Below are 22,847 nucleotides of genomic sequence, written 5' to 3'. Positions count from 1 at the left end.
ATATTCATCCCAGCTCTTCCTGTGGTTTTTGTTTTGCTTTTGGCAAACTCTGTTTATCCTAGTATACAAGGACACCTAAAAGTGGGAACCACATTCCCATTATCATCAACATCATCCTCATCATCCTCATCATCATCAAGGCCATCAGAAGGGTTGTAGTATTGTACAGTAGACACATGCTATCCGCACTTTTGGGGGTGGGAAGGCAACACCGGTCTGCATGAATGTCGGTAGAATCTGCCGACTGTCAAGCTACTTGTATTAAAAATAATTTTCCCATACAACTCTACTGGCATGATTTTTACAAAGCAGTTAGTAAATATTTTTACGCAAAATGAGGATATGAGGCACCAAACAGCATGAGACTTCTAGGCAACAAACATGTGTACACGAAAGCTAACATACAAACAAACAAACAAACTGATAAAACATTCCATTTGAGCATTTCAAAAACAGATTTTGGTGAGCTGATTAATATGGTTTGACTTAATGACATTTTGACGTGGGGAATGGAGTGTGTTTCTATCCTATAACTCTGCAACATTTGAGGCACAAGGACTTTAGGAAAGGGTATGAGAGGCGCAGAAAAGTATACCTCACAGATGGGCAAAGTCTTCGCAGACAAAATTCAAAGTTTTTTTTTTTTGTGGGGAGGAGAAGCAAAGCATGCACTTTTGCTTAAAACTTTTAAAATAGGCTAGTCGCGGGGAAAAGCGGTGGACGAAAAGAGAAGCAGATCGATTGAAGGAATAGAAGATCAAAGGAAGGAGCATAGGATTGAACAAAGATACAGAAGTGAGAGAAGAAAAGACAGTGGAATGGAAAACTCATTGGATTCCATTCAGCAACTTGATGAGTTCATAGGACGAGGACAGGTGGTTTATCATACACACAATAACAAACACTTAAGATCTATATGTGTGTGTGTGTGTGTGTGTAATTACTTACCTATGTATATACTATATATAGTAGTAAGAGAGAAGGAGAGAGAGCGAGAGATAAAAGCTTCTTTTTCTCTCTCTCGCTATGTATCTATCTCTATGTATCTCTCTATCTATACGTACATAAAGGAAGAGAGAAAAATAGAAAGAGAGACAGAGGTAGTGAGTGAGTAGCATCTGCGCCAGCACAGCTTGCCGGAAGTGTGGGCTTCTGATGGGAAGCTGACACAGGAAGTATGAAGTGATGCACTTTCCGTCGCAATTCAAATCAAACAGACATGAATACCAGTACCTGGTCTCATTCCGGCCCCAATTTACCACATCACCTGGCTCGCGTGAAGAAACATCCTTGATGATTTTTTTTTTCCCTTCCCTCTCTCTTTCTCTCTCTCTCTCACCCCTTTCAATCTCGTTTTAAGAGAAGGTTAAGTTGTATTAAAAACTCATTTTCACAATTGCATCAACCTGGCATCAGTGGTTGTTCTAATTATGTACAGCGCATTATTTTCTGATGTCCTTTCTCTTTTTTTTTTTCTTCTTCTTCTTTTTCATAATCATGATTTCAATGCATCCACGCAATCTTTGAGCAGCAGTTGATTGGTGTTTAATTACTTATCACGACCTTGTCCCTGTGCGACTAGCTAGGGCCGTAAATTACATGTTTTGATGGAGGGTGCGAAAAGCCACATTATTAAAACACTCTAAACAAGTGCCCACTTGCATCACAAGCGTACTGAGTGCTTATTAACAAAATGAAGATTCACAATAGGCTCGCGATTAAGAATGGAACACATAACACAGCATGGAACTGAGGTTATAGTCAGTACGTTCAGCAGGTGGGGACTTGCAATGCTTGAACATGAGTAGCCGTGGCCTCTTTTTCCCTAAACTGTATACCACTAGCGAAAAATTATCTCACAATATATGACAAAGTAGGGATGCATGCTTGTTGGTCAGTAATTCAAAGAAATAATAATAATAATAATAATAATAACAATATTTTCTATACTGCAGATTGCAAAAGCCTCTCTAAGCTGTTGAAAAAAAAAAACCGATCAGAAAAGAGAGATAGAAAAAAGAACACTTTATTACGATAAAATCAATAAACCTCAAAAGGATGTCTACAACAATAATTTTAAAATGTCTACAGAGTTATAGCATTTTAAATCTGAATGGGAAGATTGTTCCAAAGAGAAAGAAATCATTACTTTACATCTGAGGAAGTTGCCATGAATTAACATCTATAGAGACAATTCTTAACCTCCCTCACTTGCTCCTCCCCCCCCCCCACCCCGAAAAAACAGAGCGAAAATTAGTACATGTGGTCTCTGTTCTGTAGGGCACTCCACTAGGAAGCTGCTGTTAATATCCCACCCTAGAGTGTGTGAAGCACACATTCAGAATCGATATACCCTCCTTCAATGCTGAATGAAAGTGTACCTCAATAGCTGTCTCCCTAGAACTCTGAAAGATTGGAACTGCCTACCCCCTGGAACCAAAAACGTAACCACTTCTCTAGCCTTTAAAACACATCTGCAAAAAGACCTCAAGTTCCAAGCATAAAACAGAATTGCACGTCGCTGGCCAATGCACAAACTCTGGACGATGACGTGCTGTGACCAGCGATGCGATGTCTGGATGCCTTACAGAGATTCAGTCTTCAGAGAGATTTAGGGATTCTTCTCTTATGTTATTGTCATCATATGATAATTTCTAATAGCCTACAAAATATTTCTCTGAACTTTGAAAGGAATGAGGAGGCCATGTCAGTAGTATTGGCAAAACAAAAAACAAAAGCAAAACCCCACTTACGCATGGGAATGAAAATGTCAACAGAAAATGTAAGCTGCATTTGATAGTACCCTAGACCATGAAGAAGCTACTCTGCCAGAGCTGTGACAAAAAGTCACTGCACGAATTCAAATTAGACATAAAGGAATACACTAAAATCTGTTATTGAACTTATTCTAAACAATGCCACCCATCATCTGCCAGTGGAAACACAAATAATAACAAAAAAAGAAAAAAAAAGAGGAGAAAACAAATACTAATCAAAATATGACACCAAAGTAAGTGGAGAAAATGGAGGTCCTCAATTGGATGTCACACTTATAAATTGCCTGGGTTTCCTCGGCAGCACTATACAACCAGTTGTCAGACTGACACGCAACTGATTCTTCCACACAGGGCTGCCCTTCAATACATGACGAACACATCTATTCCATAATGTCCTTCAGTTATAAATATTCGCCATCCTTGTCATAAATTCAGTGATGAATGTAGTATCATGGGGGGGGGGGTTAATAAAATCAAATTCAGTCCTTTAGCCTGTCCATCAACATTTCACAGTTCTCAGACTACCTTATGTTTATGTCTACAATATATGTTAACTGCTGCAGTTAATACCCTATTGTATTTTTGCTTCAAGGTAAAGAATTTATAGGAAATGGGAGGGGGGGCTGTTTCGAATCAGAAATGTAAAAACATCACAGTGTCACTTGTTAAGGATTGTAATATTGATGAAAATCGAAATTAAGATTGTAAAGAAGGCTACTGGCAAGAATTATATTGCTCGGCTCTCACAAGTGTATTGATAGCAACGAGCGTGGCCCGATTGTCAAGTGAATGGGTGCGACACATTTTGCCGTCACGGTATGGTGGGAACCACCACTGGAACACCAGTCTGAGCAGACTTGCAACATGTAATCGACTAAAATGCAGACATAGCTATCTGCTGAGCATCCATTGCTCAACCGTGTCCCACACTGAACAATGGTGGATCCACATTGAACTACGGTGGATCCACAACATATAATATTTGTATTTTGCTCATTTGTTCTATTGACGTTTTGTTTTCCACCATGGGGGGGGGGGGGGGGGGGGGAGGGGACAACAGAGACGACTGGGGTAAGTTGAACAAAGTCTGACGTTTTGTGCCACCCCCCTGGTCTCACGGCCCAATTCACAGCCCACTTTCATCCACTCGTTTCGCCTCACTGCTTCCTCCCCCACTAAATTCTGTGAGAATTTGCCATGACTGAACTGACTGGCAGCACTAAAGAAATGAGATGATGATATGACTGATGATCAGGGTGGTCCACAACTTGCAATTTCAGCATGTTGCAAACTCTGAATGTGAGAATATTGTGGAAATGATACGTACGTGGAGCGCACAACACAAGTGAGTGTCACACACAATATGCTGCCACTTACGTGCTTTTCCTGTTGTGCTGTTTACTTTTATACGAAGTTCTGCCTCATGTTTTGCGCACAAATTTTCTGAGTAGTTTATGTTTCTCATGGTTTACATGTTTTTCACAAGTTGATTACATTTTAGTTTGAGCATGTTGCCAATTCTTGAGAATGCTGCATAGCATGTTGTTTGCTTTTGAGAATGTTATACAAGAATTCAAGCAAGTTGAAGCCTCATGCTCAAATCCCTCGTGGACCACCCTGGATGATGACAGTGATGATGGTTTTGATACCAGCACAATGATGATGATAATGATGACACCAATGATATAAATGTACCAGAAGATAGGCCTATTAGTCAATTTGAAAACTATGTCATCGAATGGGGCATTAATAAGGTACTCTGTATCCATACATAAAAACGAGGGGTAAAAGCATAATGGAAGGAAAATATGATTGATAGTAATAATGGTGGTGGTGATGGTGGTGGTGATAGTTTTGCTACCTTTGTGTACCAGCACTATTACAATGCCAATGACGACATAGATGTACTTATAAAAATTTGTCAATTCTAGAACAATGTTGCATGGGGGAGGAGATGGTCACATAAACCATCCCTTAGCCGCACAGCATTAAAAATGAGGGGTTATCAGAGCGACAATGGCTCACTGATGTATTACATTTTGTCGATCATTCGATATGTAAATGGGATGGTAAATTTATTCTGAAATACACTTCCTGAAATTGGGCAGTCCTAATGTGATAGGCTCTACATATTTCCTCCATAGCAGAACTACAAGACCGAGCAGGAGGTCATGTGCGCTACAAAGCCCACCACGGATGTTGGGGTGTGGGAGGAATCATATCGTATCAGGGAATGATTATCAACATTTTTGGGTCTAGGAAGAAGAGAGATCTTACAGAGTAAATTTCTTCAACACATGTTGCAGGAAATCTGCTATCATAGCCAGACAAGACAAGGCAATATCTTGATGTGCACTTAGAGTGCTTTTCCGATGATTTCAGAGATTAACATGCTCTGGTTTCACGTTTACATCAACACATTTTCCAGGCTAGGTACCCTGGTAAAGGGCAATTGTATGTCTTTCTGCTCACTGCGAAAAAGAAGAAGAAGAAGAAGACGAAGAAAATATATAAAACTGTTGCGCAGTAACTTCTATATAAACTTCTTCCCGAAGGACTTTGCACCTCAACACCCCCTGCTCCAAAGATGATTAAATTTACCCCTTTCTGTGTCAAGGACTTTGGACAATGTGTGCATTGCTATGGTGTTTTCTATGCTAATTGCCATCAAAGCAGACAAATGGTTAAGGACAAGTTCGGGAAAGTGTAACGCATCACTCATTCGACTGTTACTACATCCAAGCGGTCCAGTAGGCAGAGCAAAATCCACAGGTACTCCTGTAAGCGCAGAACTGATTCAGTTTGTACATCTAAAGAAAAAAAAAATGACCAAACTCTTTCCTTTCCCCCCGAAAGTCCCCTAGCCCCATCCATTTTTTAGTCTAGCTCCTATCTAGATTTTCCAAACCTACCAGGGTTCCATGGTTTCATCATTCTCTTTTGAGGACTTCAACACTCCTTGTTTGTCTTTCCTTTCCATTCTCTACTGGCTACGGTACGGGCCGAGAGAGAAACGAAAGCGGGGCCAATTGTGGGGCCTCCTATCGGCTTTCGCACCAGACTGTTTACGATCCAAACATCACTGTCAACAGGCGGAGCTAGAATATCAAAACACACGAGCAGCAGCAGAAGGGATGCGGTGCAGTGCACTTCAATGGTTAACACAAATAGCCACTGTCCGGAGGTAAGGGTGGAAGGTATGCCAAGGTAAACACCGACATTTTTAGTTTGATGTCACTTACTGTTGTTACATACCTGTGAAGGAGAAAAGTACCCGAAGTATGAATTTGTTTTTTTCACAGATGGTGGTGAACACACACAACCAACTCATCACTGAAAATCTGAGAGACAGTATGACACTGTAATTACCAGTAATATGAAGTTATGACTACTGAAATATCAGTGAGTCATATACTAGTAACATGGAGTTTGTTGAGGGTCAACAGAAAAGCTGTCATTCTATCTGATTTTTTACCCCCCTGTGATAAGATCTGGGGAAGAGTCTCTTGTCATTGGTAAAATAAGCTCTCTACTAAGATGGAAAAGACTTCCTAACCTAGACAAAAATGAAGCAAAATGTCTGTGTTTGGAACAAAACACATCAGCAGCGACAAAATGGAGATGGTGAGGGAACAGACAGAGCGAGTAAACCATGCATGTGCCCAGATAGGACAAGTACAGGAGCAATCACCTGGTATGGGATAAAGTGGACACCTCATTAAGACATGGCAAAACTGTACCCCACAAAATCCAACACAAACCTATCATCAAAACAGAATCTCTTCATGTGCAGAATTCTCATATTAAAAAAAAAAAAGCAGAGAAAAAGGTACTTTGGGAAGGCTTTTGAGGACTGTTTATTCATTTGAGCACCATTAAACCCTAAGGTAACTATTGTACCTTGACATAGGCCTACACGAGTGAAGCATTATTTTCTCAGCATTTTGCTCTTTTTGTTTTCACTCTCTTTATTTTCTGTCCTTCTCAAGCTCCCATGGAGTTCATTTCCAACATGTGGCATTATTTTGCCCATGCTCTGATATAACAATGGGCAAGCCCAAACATTAAAGGTAACTCTCGCTTGCTCTATACTGTGTACATACAGCAAGTGTGGAGAAGCATAGATGGTTTTCACCATTGTACTGAAGAATTTCTTTCGGTTTCATGCATCTAAAACAGTATTTTCAAACTACATTAGAGTGAGGCTTAGATACTGAGTTCACTTGTAAAACTGGCAGTATTCAATGCCACAGTTTATAGTACGCACCGACAGAAATTTAAAGATTGCGTAGTTACATAGCCAGTGGCTCTTTCACATGCCAGCATTGTCCTCAACAGCCAAGAACTACAAATATTGATATCACATTCCGTATCCGGTAGGCCTATTAGTCGCTGAAAGAAAATCAAGTAACCAAAATATACAAAAGAGTCTGTGAAATATGAAACCCCCAAAGGGTTGCATATTTATTTGTTTTTCAGACAATTTGGCTTTTTAAACACTGAGCAATGGTCAACTCTGTCATTTGTCAATCAAGTAATCAGATACTGATTCTGAAGACAAAGTGTATAAATAATACCAAAGGACCACAACAATAAAAGAGGTAATCGCACCTGATTAAATGTCAGTTTGGAGTGCTTGTTCAATACTTGCGCAACAAAGATTGGATAAAAGATAAGTGTTGAATATCTTTTTAATCTTGTTTTGAACACATACAATGTGTATGTTCAATTGACACTCTGAAACCTGTACCATCACTGATATTGAAAGATACACGGAGTAACCCCCCCCCCCCCCCTTTCATTGTGCCCAACAAACCTAAAATTAGCACCAAAGACTCACTAGAAAGATCGAGGCTCAAATCCTGAGAGAGATAGTTGTTTGATCTACTCACGTTACCACGCGCAGCAGCGAGCCGGGCACTTTCAATGAATTTATTACGAAGTATAAGTAGAAAAGACTTTTCTTCCTCACATCTCGTGCATGTTTGTAGGTTTAAGATTACAGCATGCAGGTAGAACGAGCAACTCTCCCTCTGAAACATGCCTGCATGGACGACGCGGGGAGATCTACCCGGCCAATATTAGATTAGGGTGGTTGTTGGAACAGGTCGTGTCTGAGCACTGCATTTCGTTGACGTAAATTGTGAATGAAGTGTTTTAAGACGGGCCGTGTAGTGTATCAACTTCTTTCTGTTACGCTACATCACAATGTTAACGATACCAGGTTTCTCACCAGAAGGCAAGCGCAACTAAATATTCTTCTGTAGGTGTACCATACGTGTGTGCATGTTTTCTGTATTTTTTTTTCCTGAACTAGAAAAAAGGAAATTTTGGTTTCTGCCACATAGATCTGAACAATTTTAAATATGGAATTGATTTTACTCATTTGAGGCTAAGTCAGACGATATGAAGCCCTGGGTACACAACATTGAATTGAAACCTGTTTCTTCAACTACTAGTATACATGATTTTTTTTTTTCTTAAACAAATGAACACATGAGCAGATGTTCCTAGCTTCAATAAACTTATCTGAATAATTAGATGGATATTTCTTTTTCTGTGATACAATAATCAGTCTGTCAAATTTTGCTATGCGACAAGATTTTAGCACTGCTGCAACATTTCAATCCAAAGCAATCATTGCAACTTCCCTGTGGCTTTCAGTAGGCAATCATGAATGTTGCCATTATGCTGGTGATCTGGCAAGCTGGTATTTAAGACAGATACCCAAAATGGATGGTGCTAACTGGGCAGCGATATCCATTCATCAAAATTCAATTTATCTTCATATTCACAGAATCATGCTAGGCTGAATGATTTAAGGAATAAGCCTGACAGAGTGGCAAGGAATACAATGAATGTCTTCACACCACTTTCTAATTCTACCAGCAACAAATCCTTGATGGGGTAAGTTGCAAGTTGCAGTATGGACAAAAGATGGTAAACAACTGGCGCAATTCCTTATCATTAATACTTCCTTGCATGCAAGAAATATTAAAATTCAGTCTATCACATTGTGTGGAACTCCATGGTATAACTTTTATTCTGTCATAAAACCATAATCTCTAGAAACAAATACTAGGCAACAAAAAAAGAAAGAAAAAAGAACATACTAAGTTCAGGGACAACAATTTTGAACAGCCCTCTTAACACACAATGTCAAATACATCGAAACTCTTGGGTGTGTATGCGTGGGTGGGTGTGTATTTGTGTGTTCAAGACATTGACTTCTTGTAAGTTCACCATCTTGGGCAACTTTCTGAATATCTTTCTGCAATTCTTTGCCTGTTCATTTGATGAGGAATATTATCGAAAAATGCTTGGGGAACCATCATTTTATTTCCCTGAGCCCGTTTCTCTGGTTTTCGATATTCATCAAGACTGAATGGGAGCTTCATGCCTGCATTCTTTCTAGGGAAAGACCATGATATCATAGTACATGAAGTGAAGTTGGTATGAACACTAAGATTCCCAACTTCACCTTCGTTTTTCTCCATAAATTTCAGAGGCAAGATCCTGTCTGCTGTAGTTTCTGTTCCACGAGGCATCTGTTATTTTTCATGTCGTACCATGTTTCTGCTCTTGAATGAATGAATGGAGCACAGCGAACATCCCTGCAAAAATGTACCGTATTCCATCACAATTTCAATACCCCTCTCGCAGTATTCGATACTGCTCTCGCAAAATGACATTCTGGGCCAGGATGAATGAAACGAAATCTAGAGCATGGTACATGTACAAGGTATGCTGATTTATCTCGAGAAATGTGGATCAGATGGGAGAGATTCGTTAGCATGAGGCGAGTAAACTGTCTGGGCGAAGGAATTGAAACAAATTTGGCCATCATATTCTCTCCGTCCCAGCGTGTTCCACTTGCATCAGAAATTGTGACAAATTGAGAGCCTTTTTTTTTCCATCTCGGTTCTTCGATCCTATGTAATTTAGATCTCCATATCGAGAGAGCAAAATAGTGCTCCAATAAATCTGTTCCTACATCTTTTGAGGCTAAGTAATAGGCTCCACATTATGCCAACTCAATCCTTCCCAACCATCCCCCCCCCCCCACAAAAACGCATTTTAGTAAGGTTCACAAATGTTTTACGCACTGGGAATGCATTCTCATTGAAATCAATGTGACAGATGTCTTGGCGTTAGATAATGTATGCTTTGCTTCTTGTTGTAAACCGTAAAACCAGACACATTGGCAGCATGGAACTTTTGCGAATTGGAGCCAACAGTCTCTCTCACGGCATGAAACTTTCACGAACTGCTACTGGCATTTGATGTTGTGTCGACAAAACCGTTTGCATGCATTTTATTCTTGCACATCTAGGTTCCTCACAAACTTCACAAACATTTCTGGTTTTACAGTGTGCTACAACTTTGCTCTCATCTTCCTGTATTGCTCTTTCGTGAGCAATGTCCTGTTCTCTCCACCATGAGAGCGCAAACACCCATGGTGGACTACTACGACAGCCAGCATCCTCCCCTGTATTTTCATGGCCTTGACCAGTCCCCTATAAACTTAACCTGAGTGCATTTCAAGATGTCAAAGTGTCATTACAATGCAGTAATTTTTGCAATTACTCTCTTCCTGTGACAAACTGGTACGTTACATTTTTCTAATTTTTCTCATTCTACATTTTCCTACATCTAATTTTCACTTTATAATTTTCTGCTATCTCATTCACTTTTTCATTAATGCTACTGCTTCATAAAAATCTAGTGAAAGACTTGCACTCTAATCATATCTAATGTGCACAAATGCAAACATTTGCTAATTCTGTTTTCAAGAACACTCTTTAAAAACTACTGGGTATTTTTAGGAGTAGCATAGAGTAATATGCCATTTATTCAGTGGTAAAAAAAAAACATTCTGTGGACAGCACAGGTTTTTGTTGTTGTTTTTTCCACTCCTAATGATTCAAATTGCTATTGCACGTAAAGCAGACTTAGGAAGTCTCCTCAATACGTGAGAGATAACGAGATTAAGAAGTCTGCATCAACATTAATGCAGTAGTCTCTTCGAATGTGCTAACTCGGTTTACGAAACCGTGCTCACGAATCCAATTGAAGGTACCTCCTTGGTGGAGTATATCATATCTTTGAAAGTAATCAGCTAGCGGTCAGATTCGACGACATGTAATGTGTGGCCAGTCCCATGGTGAGGGGCACACCCTTTCCGCATGAACACCATTGGAGGCAGAGTGCAGGGGAAGAGAAGGTATTAAGTCTGCTCCTCTCATCATCCGTTACGTGTGTATATTTTGGAGTGGCAGCCACGACGGAGCGGAGCGTGACGTGCCGAGCATTAACATCCGTGTGCCGCCGCCGCCGCCGACGTGGACCCCTCCTCGTCGCAAGCTGTGGGCAAGGACTTCCATGGGGTGGCAATTCCATTACGACTCTGGAATCATTCTTTCATAGCAACACAATGGCCATTTCTTCTTACAGGAAAGAGCCAGACGATGGGAATAACTCTACATAACCCCCCCCCCCCTTGCTTCCAATGAAATTAAACTTTGCTAATCACCTTAGCAGACTGTGGTGTATACCCAAGGACACTAATGCCTGAAATGGATTCGATGCAAAAGATGCTTTTTCTTCACTCTACCCTCCCCTCTTTATTTCTTTTCAAGTGTTCGGAAGACCATTATAATCTTAAAACCAGCATGGCTGAACAGTAGGCTACTTCTAATGTAATTACAGAGAGATATTTGCGGAAGGTGTCTCGCCAATATGCATTTGATTTCATTTACCAGGCCGGTCATGTATTTCCCCTGGTGAAGGTGTTGGCAAGATATACATGCAACATCACGGCTTATGAAGTCTGACTTCACAGACTTGGTGGAGAAGGCTTAAAGGAGGGTGAGCTGATCTGAAAGCAAACACTGCCTGGCAAATTTTCGGAATTTTTCGGGAAGTCCATCAGACTTTAATAAAAATTTGCACAGAAATATTTCTCGTCGATAGTGCACAAAGACCAATGGCACATAGGAGTGTAGCTGACAAGTGTCTTTGAAAAATTGTTCATGAAAACTTGGATCAGTCACTCATTTGGGCACTGAATCACATCCATGCTGTTACCTTTTAAACAAGAATTGTTTTCACTTGCATTCGAATTGTTTTCACTTGCATTCTATCTGTATCCCAACTAGCCCGCCAAGACGCCGCACGAAGCACAGTGTCTGACATTTTCCCCATACACTTTTATAGGAAGACCCTCAACATAGCTGTTAACCCTGTTGAAAATGTCTACATTCTACCACAAATCTTACGATATACTCACATGGAATGAAATGTTTGGAGTAGAGGATCATTCTATAGTGTGCCCGTCGCGTGATGTCCAAGGATCAAAATTTCAATTTCTAACCAAAAGCCTGACCATTGCTCCACTAATTCAAAAGAACAGTTTTGATGTGAATGGCCAATGTTCTGCAGTGAGCGGGGCAGGTGTGTTGAAAGTGATGCACAGACATTGTACTGCACATAGACAAGAACTTTCGCGTGCATTTAATTTTGCAAACCTTGGCTCTTGCAAAAAATATTCAGAAATAAAATGCACAAGAGAATTTCTGGTTTTATAGTATAGGCCTAATGGCCAACATCTGCTAACAGCAAGAAACATGCAACTTTTTAACCCCCTGGGCTACATAGCGTGAAATGTGTAGTCATGTTTCATGTAGTCTACAGACCAAATTGTCCTAAGCAAGTTCCTAAGTGGATTTTGTAATTTGCTTCTGAGCAATCCTCCACCCTCACCCCCCCCCCCCAAATTTGACCTATAATTTTAGGCCCTTTCATAAATGCCTCGAGGTGAACTGGGTGCAGCAAACAGCATTGATATGAAAAGGCTTGTACTACCACATGCCCCCCTTCACAGGTTGGTTTAAGTACAACACTGCTGCTATGGTGGCGACACACATCATTAGGCCTTGTGACGAAACGACAGTTGGCACAGCCATTGTGCAGAGATGCAGCCACCATCCCCCCCCCCCCCCCCCCCATCCCTGCCCCCATGTTCCATCGAGTCATAACGATCGCTTCACAGATGACAAGTCAGAAACTAGAAAAAAGGATGGCGCAGTGAACTGGGAAAAACTGACACCACTAGGAGGTTGTAATCAGCGATTAATAGCTTGTCACTCCAAAGAAAGTGACTCATGTGGAGATTCAGTTGGGTTAACGAAAGAAGGTCTTACTTTTGAGTGTGTGTGACTGGATCCTACTAAATGTGCTACGCTCACAAACTGGATGAAACATAACATAATAAAAATTCCACAAAATTTTATTCTCTAAAAATATAATATGAAAGCATGAAGACATGAAGGCAATATCATTCCCTATCTTCTGAAAAACATGAGCTAAAGTGTTCTTTCATTATGTGAGAAAATTTGAATATACAAATGTTGACTCCTCTTTATAATTTTATATCATTTTTGTACAAACATGAAGTCATAGAGTGTTGTAGTCTTCTCACACAGTGATGGCTGCACCGAAACTTCAAAAGCTCAGAACTTTTGAAAGGATCGTCGAATTTTTCTCAAACTTTCACTAAATGTGTTCTACGAATATTGCCGCATATTGCTCAATTAACATACATTTTGGTGAACTCGTCCTTTGACTCTTGCTAACTTTCTCTGATGTGTTCCACTAATATTGCTGCATTCGCTCAATCCACATTTATTTTGATGAACTTGTGTTTCCATGCATTGTGGAGGAGCTGCCCGATCTTCTCGTTTTCAAGCATCTGTACAAGAAAAGCGATACCATTCCCCGTTCCTTCTCTTCCTCCTCCTCCTTTCCTTCTATTTTTGTTCCCTATCTGACTTACGTCTGGGTATGCTTTGACCGGGACGAAGAGTTTCTCGGAGAGCTGGACGGAGGCGCCTTTGGGCTCTGGAAGCATGAGGGGCTGTGTGGTGGATGATATACTGTACAGTGACTTGCGGACCCGATTGATTTCTGCAGTGAAAAAGAGAAGAGAAAGACAAGCCTGTTAGAAAGCCATTGCACTTTCCATTGGATATTTCACCATTACTTCACACAATACATCATAGATTCCCTTTTATTCACCTCTTTCACACTGAAGACTTAAAGTAATACATCTATCTGTTTTACATTGAAGACTTAAAGCAAAGGACAGAGAGAGAGAGGGAGAAAACGAGGGAGAGAGAGAGAGAGAGAGATGGGGGAGGGAGAGATAGGACAAGCGAGCATGAAAAGGATCGAGATACGAGTCATGCATCTCACATTAATCAAACTAAATCTGATTTCATCTTGCGGGCGTACGACTCTGCACCCATCCATTTCTCTGTATCTTAAGTTATTACTCGATCTCTTCTGCTTTGCCTCGACGACGGGTCTGCGCATGGGGTTGGTGGGAAACGCAAGAAGTATTATAAGTGTATCAGTTAAAGGGAACGTAAACCCAAAGAGCAATGTGGATTGAGTGAAAGCAGCAACACTGGTAGAACATATCAGTAAAAGTTTGAGGAAAATCGGACAATCGATGCAAAAGTTATGCATCTTTAAAGTTTTGGTGTTCGAACCGCTGGATGAGGAGACTACTAGAGGTTATGACGTATGAGTGGACAACAATATAAAGAAAATATAAAGAAAATTCCACAAAAATTCATTTTTCATGAAAATTACAAATTCCATCAACTTGATACTGACATATGTTAAGGGAAGCAATTATCCCCATTGCTTTCTGAAAGCGGTTAGTCAAGTGCTCTTTCATAATGCTAAAAAAGTGAATTTTTGTTGAATTTTCTTTATATTTTCTTTGAATTGTTGTCCTCTCATAGGTCATAACCTCTAGTAGTCTCCTCATCCAGCTGTTCCAACACCAAAAGTTTAAAATTCATAACTTTCGCATCGATTGTCCGATTTTCCTCACACTTTCACTGGTGTGTTCTACTGATGTTGCTGCTTTCACTCAATCCACATTGCTGTTTGGGTTTACGTTCCCTTTAATGCACTGACTGTACTTCATTCTCCTATGTTTTTGAAAGCCTTTATCCCATTCAGCACTCTTTCAGCATTCATGGTACTGCATACACCATATTTTTAGCGAGTCCAATTTTTCGCGAATTGGGACTTCCCAACAATTTTGCGAGTGGTTAATTCGCGGTTGTGGACTACATGTACAGTACTCTACGGAGAAATGTAAGCGTGCATGTTACATTCATGTAGGAATGAGAGTTGATATTTTGGCATGTTTTTAAATTCCAGAACAGCACCCGACTCATGAAATTCACGGAAAAAAAACCTCGCGAAATATTTGCCGTATACAGTATAGGCCTCCATGATATCAAAGAAAGACTGAACAGAAGAGCATCTCTGTGTTTTGATTAGAAGACTTTAACATCAATATCTCTTCAAGAAGTGTTGTACTTGAAGCTGTCAAGTTTTTTTTTTTCCTCCACCTATATTTTCTTTTAACTTGGCTGCTTCAAACAAACCTGATCCCTGAAGTTTAAACGTCTACAAAAATAAAAGATATATAAATGTGTGTTGGTAATCTGGCACTTCTTGTCAAATGCAAAGAAACACCATATCAAATCTTTTTAAAGGGGGGGGGGGGAGGTGTGTGCCAACGGGAGGTTGTTTTGATAAGGGAGGTAAATATTTATGTAAAGAGAAGTAAATTGTCCCCAAGATGCGCACATATCACTCCTTCATGTCATAGACCAAGGGCCTCTGGGAAGAGTGGCTTCTGAATCTCTTCCTCTCCTTTCTTTCTTTCTTTCTTTTTTCTCTATCTCTCTGGCCTTTCCCTACCTCTTGGGCACTGCTGCAGGGAATGTGCCAAACTTAATCATAATAAAAAATACATGTAAAAAAAATCCTTGGACAGTATTTTCCGGAAAGAAGGCAAAAAATTAGCACTCAAGCCACATACTCCACCATGTTAAACTCTTATTTATTTATTTCTTATAACTGTGCTGGCATTTGAGGATGTTAGAACACTATAGGCTCTATTTGATGATTGGAAGTCATGTAAACGCATCAGAGATTGTCTCAGTGATTCAGAGATGTAAACTGACTGTATTCAAACTACTGTAAAACCAGAAATTCTCGCATGCATGAAAGTTTTGCGAATTTTGCGAGGAGCGAAGACCCGCAAAAGTATTTGCCTATGCAATGCATTGAATGCCAGTGGTATTTCGTGATAATTTCATGCCCTGAAAAAAAAAAAAATGTCAGCTAAAATTTGCAAAAGTTTTATGCCGCAAATTGTTTCTGGTTATTAAACAGTAATGGATTCTTAATGCAGTCACCTCTCTCGTTCTAAAAAGCCAGCCAGAAAAGGTACAGGTACTGTATACGCCCAACATATCGCACAGTTTTTATTTCCACGAATTACACAAGTCAGGTGCTATTTGCGAACTTAGACACGCGAAAATATCGACTCTGATCCCAATATGAATGTTACGTGTACGTATTCGTTTCTCTGTTCAGTGTACTGTACTCCACAATCGCAAAATCGTTGGGAAGTCCCGATTCCCAACAATTTAGACTCGCTAAATAAATGGCGTATGCAGTAGTTATTGTTACACAAGTGGAAAATGTGAGTGACTGCTTTGCATACAGTTATGTAATTATGGTAATATGAAACATGTTCAAGTCCACTATCTACAAAAGCTCAGATCACTATTATAGGAGCTACAGGTAGAACACACACACCCACACACTCAACCCCACCCATGCAACTCTTGCAACACTTCATCTTCCTTGAGAGTGACAAAATCTCCACTGGTTTTGCTTTCGCTTTTCCTTGGTAGAGTAGCAAGCTTTCTTGACATACTAGCAATTAATCCATTCCTGTGATATCTGCTACACTCACGCAGTAAAAGCAAATGTCTATTTCTTGCAACCAGAGTGAAGTATGCATCCAAGTATATTTATAGTCCTTAAAATTTCTTTTTCAAATATTGTACATTATATAACATTAGTATAGGAATTAAGGTGGGCAAGATATGAGAAGCACACACAAAATATATACATTGGTGCATACACACATCTTACAGGAACTCTACGACAATAAAATTATCTTTTTTTTCCCTTGCTAAAATTTCATCATTTATTCCCTTTCTGTCATGGATCTTGGCTTTAAATCAATCTTGCTAATCAATGTGACCTAACAACATAATCCTCACTTCCCCTCCCTGGCTTCAACACTGCCATATTTGACTCACTTATCTGGCGTATGATTATTCCCAGTTCAAGGAAAAAAAAAAAAAAAAAAACCCTGACAGACCACGCCAAGCTCTAAAATAATAGTAATAGTAATAATAATAATGATGATAATAATAACAATAACAATAACAATAACAACAAGAATGATAATAATAATAATAATAATAATAATAATAATAATAATAATAATAATAATAATAATAATAATAATAACAATAGATAATGAATAAACAACATCTAGAAAACAACAAATACATCTTTGCCACATCCAATTACACCATATATTTATGTACTGGGCAATTCTGAGGATTTACAGCTTTGTCCATGCATGCCCACAACACATAATGAGGTTATTTTCTGCGGTCTGGCAAGTGCACCGGATGCATGATCGTTGTGTCGATTGACAGTATGCTGCCTTAAGACTCTTTGAATGCCAGTGTTAATAAATGAAGGTGTATAAGTGTATTACAGTAAAAATGGAAATTTTTCACACTCATGGGTCCCAGAGTCTAGTAAGATAGATTTCATGTGTTTTTAATCACGAATCAAAATATGTAGTATTGCATACAAAGCTAAAAAATGAGTGTTTTTATATTTGCGAAAGTTTCACGTCACATGATTGCGTGAAAATTTCCATTGTTATAGTATCTTTCATTAAAAAAAGTATTATTTTCCACTGGTTTCCCAACCACATCAACTCAAATGGTCAGTATCTGTCCTACCGGTCGACACATTTTTACTAGCATAGTCCTGTTCAACATTGGTAAACTGGGACACTAAATATTTCACACGAAAAACTCAGTGCTCAGTATTTGTATGGGTGCAGCATGTATCTTCCCTGAAAGCTCCTTGTACATGCCAAAACAGGCATTCGAACTGACATAAAAGGACAAGTTCACCTTCATAAACATAAGGATTGTGAAAATGCAACAATATTAGTAGAACACATCAGTGAAAGTTTGAGGAAAATTGGACAATCGATGCAAAAGTTATGAATTTTTTAAATTTTTGTGTTGGAACCGCTGGATGAGGAGACTACTATACAGCTTGTGAGTCATATGCGTACAACAGTATAAAGAAAATATAAAAGAAAATTCAACATATTTTCACTTTTTTCACATAACAAAAGAGCAATTGACTTGCCTCTTTCTAAAGGCAGGGGGAATAATATTACCCATAACATTTATCGGTAACGAGTCAGGGGAATGTGTACTTTTTTCAAAAGATGGAATTTTGTGAAATTCTCTTTATATTTTCCTTATATTGTTGTACGCATGTGACATCTAAGTTATTCACACACTGCAGTAGTCTTCTCATCCAGCGGGTACTGCACAAAAACTTCAAAAATTCATAACTTTTGAACGGATTGTCTGATTTTCCTCAAACTTTCAATGATGTGTTCTACTAATATTGCTACATTCTCTCAATCCTTATGTTTATGAAGGTGAACTTGTCCTTTAATATCAGTTACATAGCTACGGTTACACTGTCCTACTTGACTACAATACAGCACACACACATACATATACACGCACACTCACACATACAATCAAACAAATATTCAAAAAACACACTAATCTTTTGCCCAGACCTTCTTTTTCTTTTCTCTTTTGGCACACACAAATATCTATAAAACATATCTTTGCCCTGAATGACCTAGAAATAGGAGTGAGGGAAAAGAAAATGATAACTTAATCAGATTACCAAACCTTACAAATGGTGCTTTATAACTCGGATTAATTTTCTCCTAAGAATTTTGACCTGGTGATCAGAAAGCCATGCCATGCCATGCACGGAACAGGAAACTGGCAAGATAATCTGCAATCTACAAACACTGCACAGAATTATCTAGCTACTGTACAAGTATGTAGGCCTACTCCACTCTTCTTTGCTCTGCAAAGGGGAAGCTACCATGGTTTGGACCAAGATTAATCTGAACAGCAGAAATCTGGCCTTGAGATAGGAATGTAAATAACTAGCTCAGCTAACTAGGCAGTGACCATGAAAATGATAGATTGGGGGGGGGGGGGGAAGAAGGGGTACACATTCCATTTTTCTGGGGGCAACATTCCTTCCAAGTTCACTATCCATGCTGTGTGATAGGCTCAATGGTGAGTCAAAGCTAAGAGATTGCATCTTTTCTCTTTTATCTTTGTGTTTGTTTGTTTGTTTTTTGTAAATTTCTCTCTTTTTTTTTTTTTTTTTTTGGGGGGGGGGGGGGGGGAGTCAGAAATCTTATAGTATATTTGCAATCGGAATATGGGTCCACTGAATTTGTTATTTATCAAATCATGCCAAACAGAATGGAACAGTGTATACAGGGTCATACGATAGCCAGAACAACAAAACATGGTGGAAATAAACAAAATAATGAATAGTAGGCCTATATTATGACAAAATATTATAAGATTATACACATACACCCTCAAAGAGAGCAAAGCATCTGTCCTTCGTGTACACTGAAGGAATGTGCTGTGGAGGATCACAATGTTAGTCTAGCCTTGCATAAATGTGATAAGACTGCTAAAAGTGGACATGCGCATTCCACTGATGCAAAAGATGCCGCACTGCTGCGACTCGACCTGACTGGTTTGCATAGATCTACTAACTATCGCACGCACTCGGTATTGCGAGTCAGCCGCTAGCAAGATAAACTACACGGTTCGAGCATACGAATGCAGCACAGATACACGAATTAGCACCCAATTTGAAGAAAGAAATGCCTAATGAAGGAGAGGAGATGTGGAACAGACCCATTTGAGGCAGATGGATGCACACTACTCTTTTGTATGGCGGGGCCCAAAATTGGATGGGGGACGTTGACTCTCAAGTATTTGAAGAAGCCGTGCAAGCCCGGTGAGAGAATCGGTGCTGGTCGTGAGAGCTGAGCAAACACTCGACAAGTTTACTCACAGCACCGTGCACAAGCCTTCAGTCCCAAGCACTGATAAGTGTGTACCTCAGATACATGTCATTTGCATCAAGCCTTATGTACAAAGCTGCCAAGGTCTGGGTGGGTAGTGAGGTACTTGAGGCACTACCAAAAAAACTGAAGTTGGGCAAACAAAAAACGGGGAAAAAATATGTTGAGAAAACAAGAAATGTGCAGGCATGAGACTGGAACAAAATAGCAGCTATGTTACGCAGAATTCCACCCATCCCATCCGCCCACTCGCATTACCTTGCACTGTCATAAATTGCCTTGGGCACTTCAAAGAAAAAGTGCAGTTTGCTCTCTGCTTATGTACACAACAAAGCGAAAATATGAATTCAAGGATGAATTTCATTCCTTGAAACAAAGAGAAAACAGCACAAAAATAGTTTGGCCCAGAACTGAAAATCCTTCAAGACATTAGAACCACTAAAAGTCTGCAATTCATGAGAAAACTACTATGTACATGGGACATGCACATACCACCAATGGAGAAAAATGAAAGAGGCATCTTGGTTGGTTAATGCTGACATTGCTTGCATAATTTTGTTAATGTAATCAACTTATTGTGTTTGTGTGAATTCCCACATATGCATACAAATAGCCATATTTAGTCAGAATATTTTCTCTCCACACCTATGCCCATAGCCTAACAAGGTTTTTGATACCAAGGTACATGAAATGAAAGTTGTCCAATTTCAGTCTCTATATCAGATCTATTCATTCTATTCATGCTAATATTTACACTAATCTTTTCACATTTAAGGGTTTAATAAAGTTTCTTTCATACTGAAAACATTAATCTTACATCTCCCACTCTCATCAAGACTTCCAATGAATGTTTTGATCAGTCATAAAAAAAAAAAAATACTCACGTCAAGGTTATCATGAAAGTCAAACTCAATTGTATTATCTGAAGTCTTCTTATCCCTTCTTTAAACTGTAAGGGAAATTCATATTTGATTCATCCAGCACGCTTGCCAAGTAAAAAGCAGATGGTGTAGCATGTTACATAAAGCCTGCATGCAACCCAGGTGTCATTTTCTCTGACGGAGAATGAGTTTACAAGTTTTGGCATGACAGCATTTGAAAGATGTAACACTGTCAACCTCTGCAGCATGGCTCATTTACACAGACTGACAGATTTCTAAGTACATTTCTTGAGCCTGTGATTCAGTCTATCACAAGTCCTTTGTGTCAGTTGCTGCAGGCTGATTGCAAAGGGTAGACATCCATTTTTTTTCTAGAGATTTTTTTTTTTCAAGATGTGATTAAATACCGACCCCTGAACAATCAAAGAACTTACTTTTGTGTTATACAATGCACACTACAACCAGTCTCTATAAACATGGATGAAATATTATCAATGTTCATTGATAAGAAATATATTTTTAATTAGTTTCTTTTGGTTGCACTCTTTTTCTCTTTTTGATTTGATGTGAAATTTGCCAATATTTCACAATTCTTACACACAAATTCTTGACAAGTTTATCATTGGTTCTTCCTACCTCTTTGCTTCCTTCCTATTACTTCTATATTTCTTGCACCCCCCCCCCCCCTTCACTGCCCCTAGAAATCTCAGATTTCCTATCCAAATCTGAAATAAATCATGAGGAAATCCCACAACCTGGAGAAGAGAGAAAACAGTGGAATGCACCCCCTGAGTACCAAGCTTTCTTTACTTCCTTCGCTACAGTCCCAACACTGAATTAATTTTTCATGGTGCTTCCCAAAGATCTTCCCGTCCCAGCTGACCCATTGGGCCATTACTTTCCCCTTGTTGCTTTGGCAACGCCATCCTATTTCTTCCACCATTACAATCTCCCTATTCTTCGCCCCCCCCCCTTTTTTTCTCCTCTCACCTAAACATGAGCAAAAAACATCAAATGCAGCAAGAGAAGTGACTATGTAATTGCATTTTCCACTATCATTCAATGCGCACACAGCACAAGATATCCACAGGCAGTTAACACTTGCGAACAAAATGTCCCCAAACAAAAAGACCCACAAGCACAAACGAAATGCAAGAGCCATGAGCAAAGACAAAATGCAGCAGTATTGGCCATCAAGAGGGGACTGGAATTTCACAGTCATGTATGTTTTTTAATCTGTGGAAGTGACCTCGACTCTCTAGCTTACCCTCTCTCTCTTCCCCCCACAGCATGCTCATCCTTTGCTTTAATTGAAGAGTAATCAATCCCGCTTCTACATGAATGCCGGTTCAAACTGGCAGTATAATTTCTGCGGATGACCAGAAAGTAACTTGCGTCAGCTCGGGCAAAATTCCACCGGGGCACCCACCCCACGTAGCATTGAGATGCATGGGGCTGACCATTGGTGAGCTCATCATTTACACCGACCTTGCCGCACTCTCACACCACTAATTAGAGTCTTTAACGTGAAGGACGGTTCAGGCAGAAGCAAATTCCAATGTGACAAATGAGACACGACAAACTGGGACGGCATTCTTTTGCAATCTGACATTGCTCTGTGGGTTAATTAGGAGAGCGACTGAAAGAAGGGCAAATGGCATTTGCACAAGTTTTGCCATTTTGTTTTGTTGCTGCTTCTTTTTTTCTTACTTGAAGCAACAGCATAGGGTCTCATCCACAAGATACGAACAACATCGCACGTTGATGCAATATTCACGAACCAATCATCTCCTTGGCGTGCCGCCGCATCTCGCGCAGACTGGATCCTCATCGGCAGATGGCGATTTAAGCAGCGCAAAACAATAATCACACCATTCAAGGATACAACCAGCAAATGCGCGAATGACTCGACAGAGGCAGAACGGCAAACAAGGTTGCACACTGTCGCCGCCGCAGAAAGATTCCATCCGAACAAATTTGTGCGAAGGCAAAGAAAGAGTGAAGAGAACGAGAAAGTTCTGTTCAGTTGGAGTGAGCCATTTCATAGTAACATCCACCAGT

The 22,847-nt window shown here is 39.7% G+C and overlaps 1 protein-coding gene across 1 annotated transcript in view; it reads right to left on the bottom strand.

Annotated features, from left to right (window-relative positions):
* Positions 1-22,605, bottom strand: part of LOC139712388 (protein quaking-A-like) — a 56,573-nt gene extending 33,968 nt beyond the window's left edge. The window contains exons 1-2 of the mRNA XM_071624214.1: positions 22,568-22,605; positions 13,612-13,742 (exon numbers count right to left, since the gene is read on the bottom strand). Of these exons, the coding sequence (XP_071480315.1) occupies positions 13,612-13,742; positions 22,568-22,595 (159 nt within the window). The 5' untranslated portion in view covers positions 22,596-22,605. The remainder of the gene's footprint in view (positions 1-13,611; positions 13,743-22,567) is intronic.
* Positions 22,606-22,847: the final 242 nt, after the last annotated feature.

This window comes from Diadema antillarum, unplaced genomic scaffold (assembly GCF_040938485.1).
Source record: "Diadema antillarum isolate AM-2024a unplaced genomic scaffold, OU_Dant_1.0 seq00001796_RagTag, whole genome shotgun sequence".
NCBI lineage: Eukaryota > Metazoa > Echinodermata > Echinoidea > Diadematoida > Diadematidae > Diadema > Diadema antillarum.
Note: the sequence above shows the minus strand (reverse complement) of the source record. Positions and strands in the feature narration are given on the sequence as shown.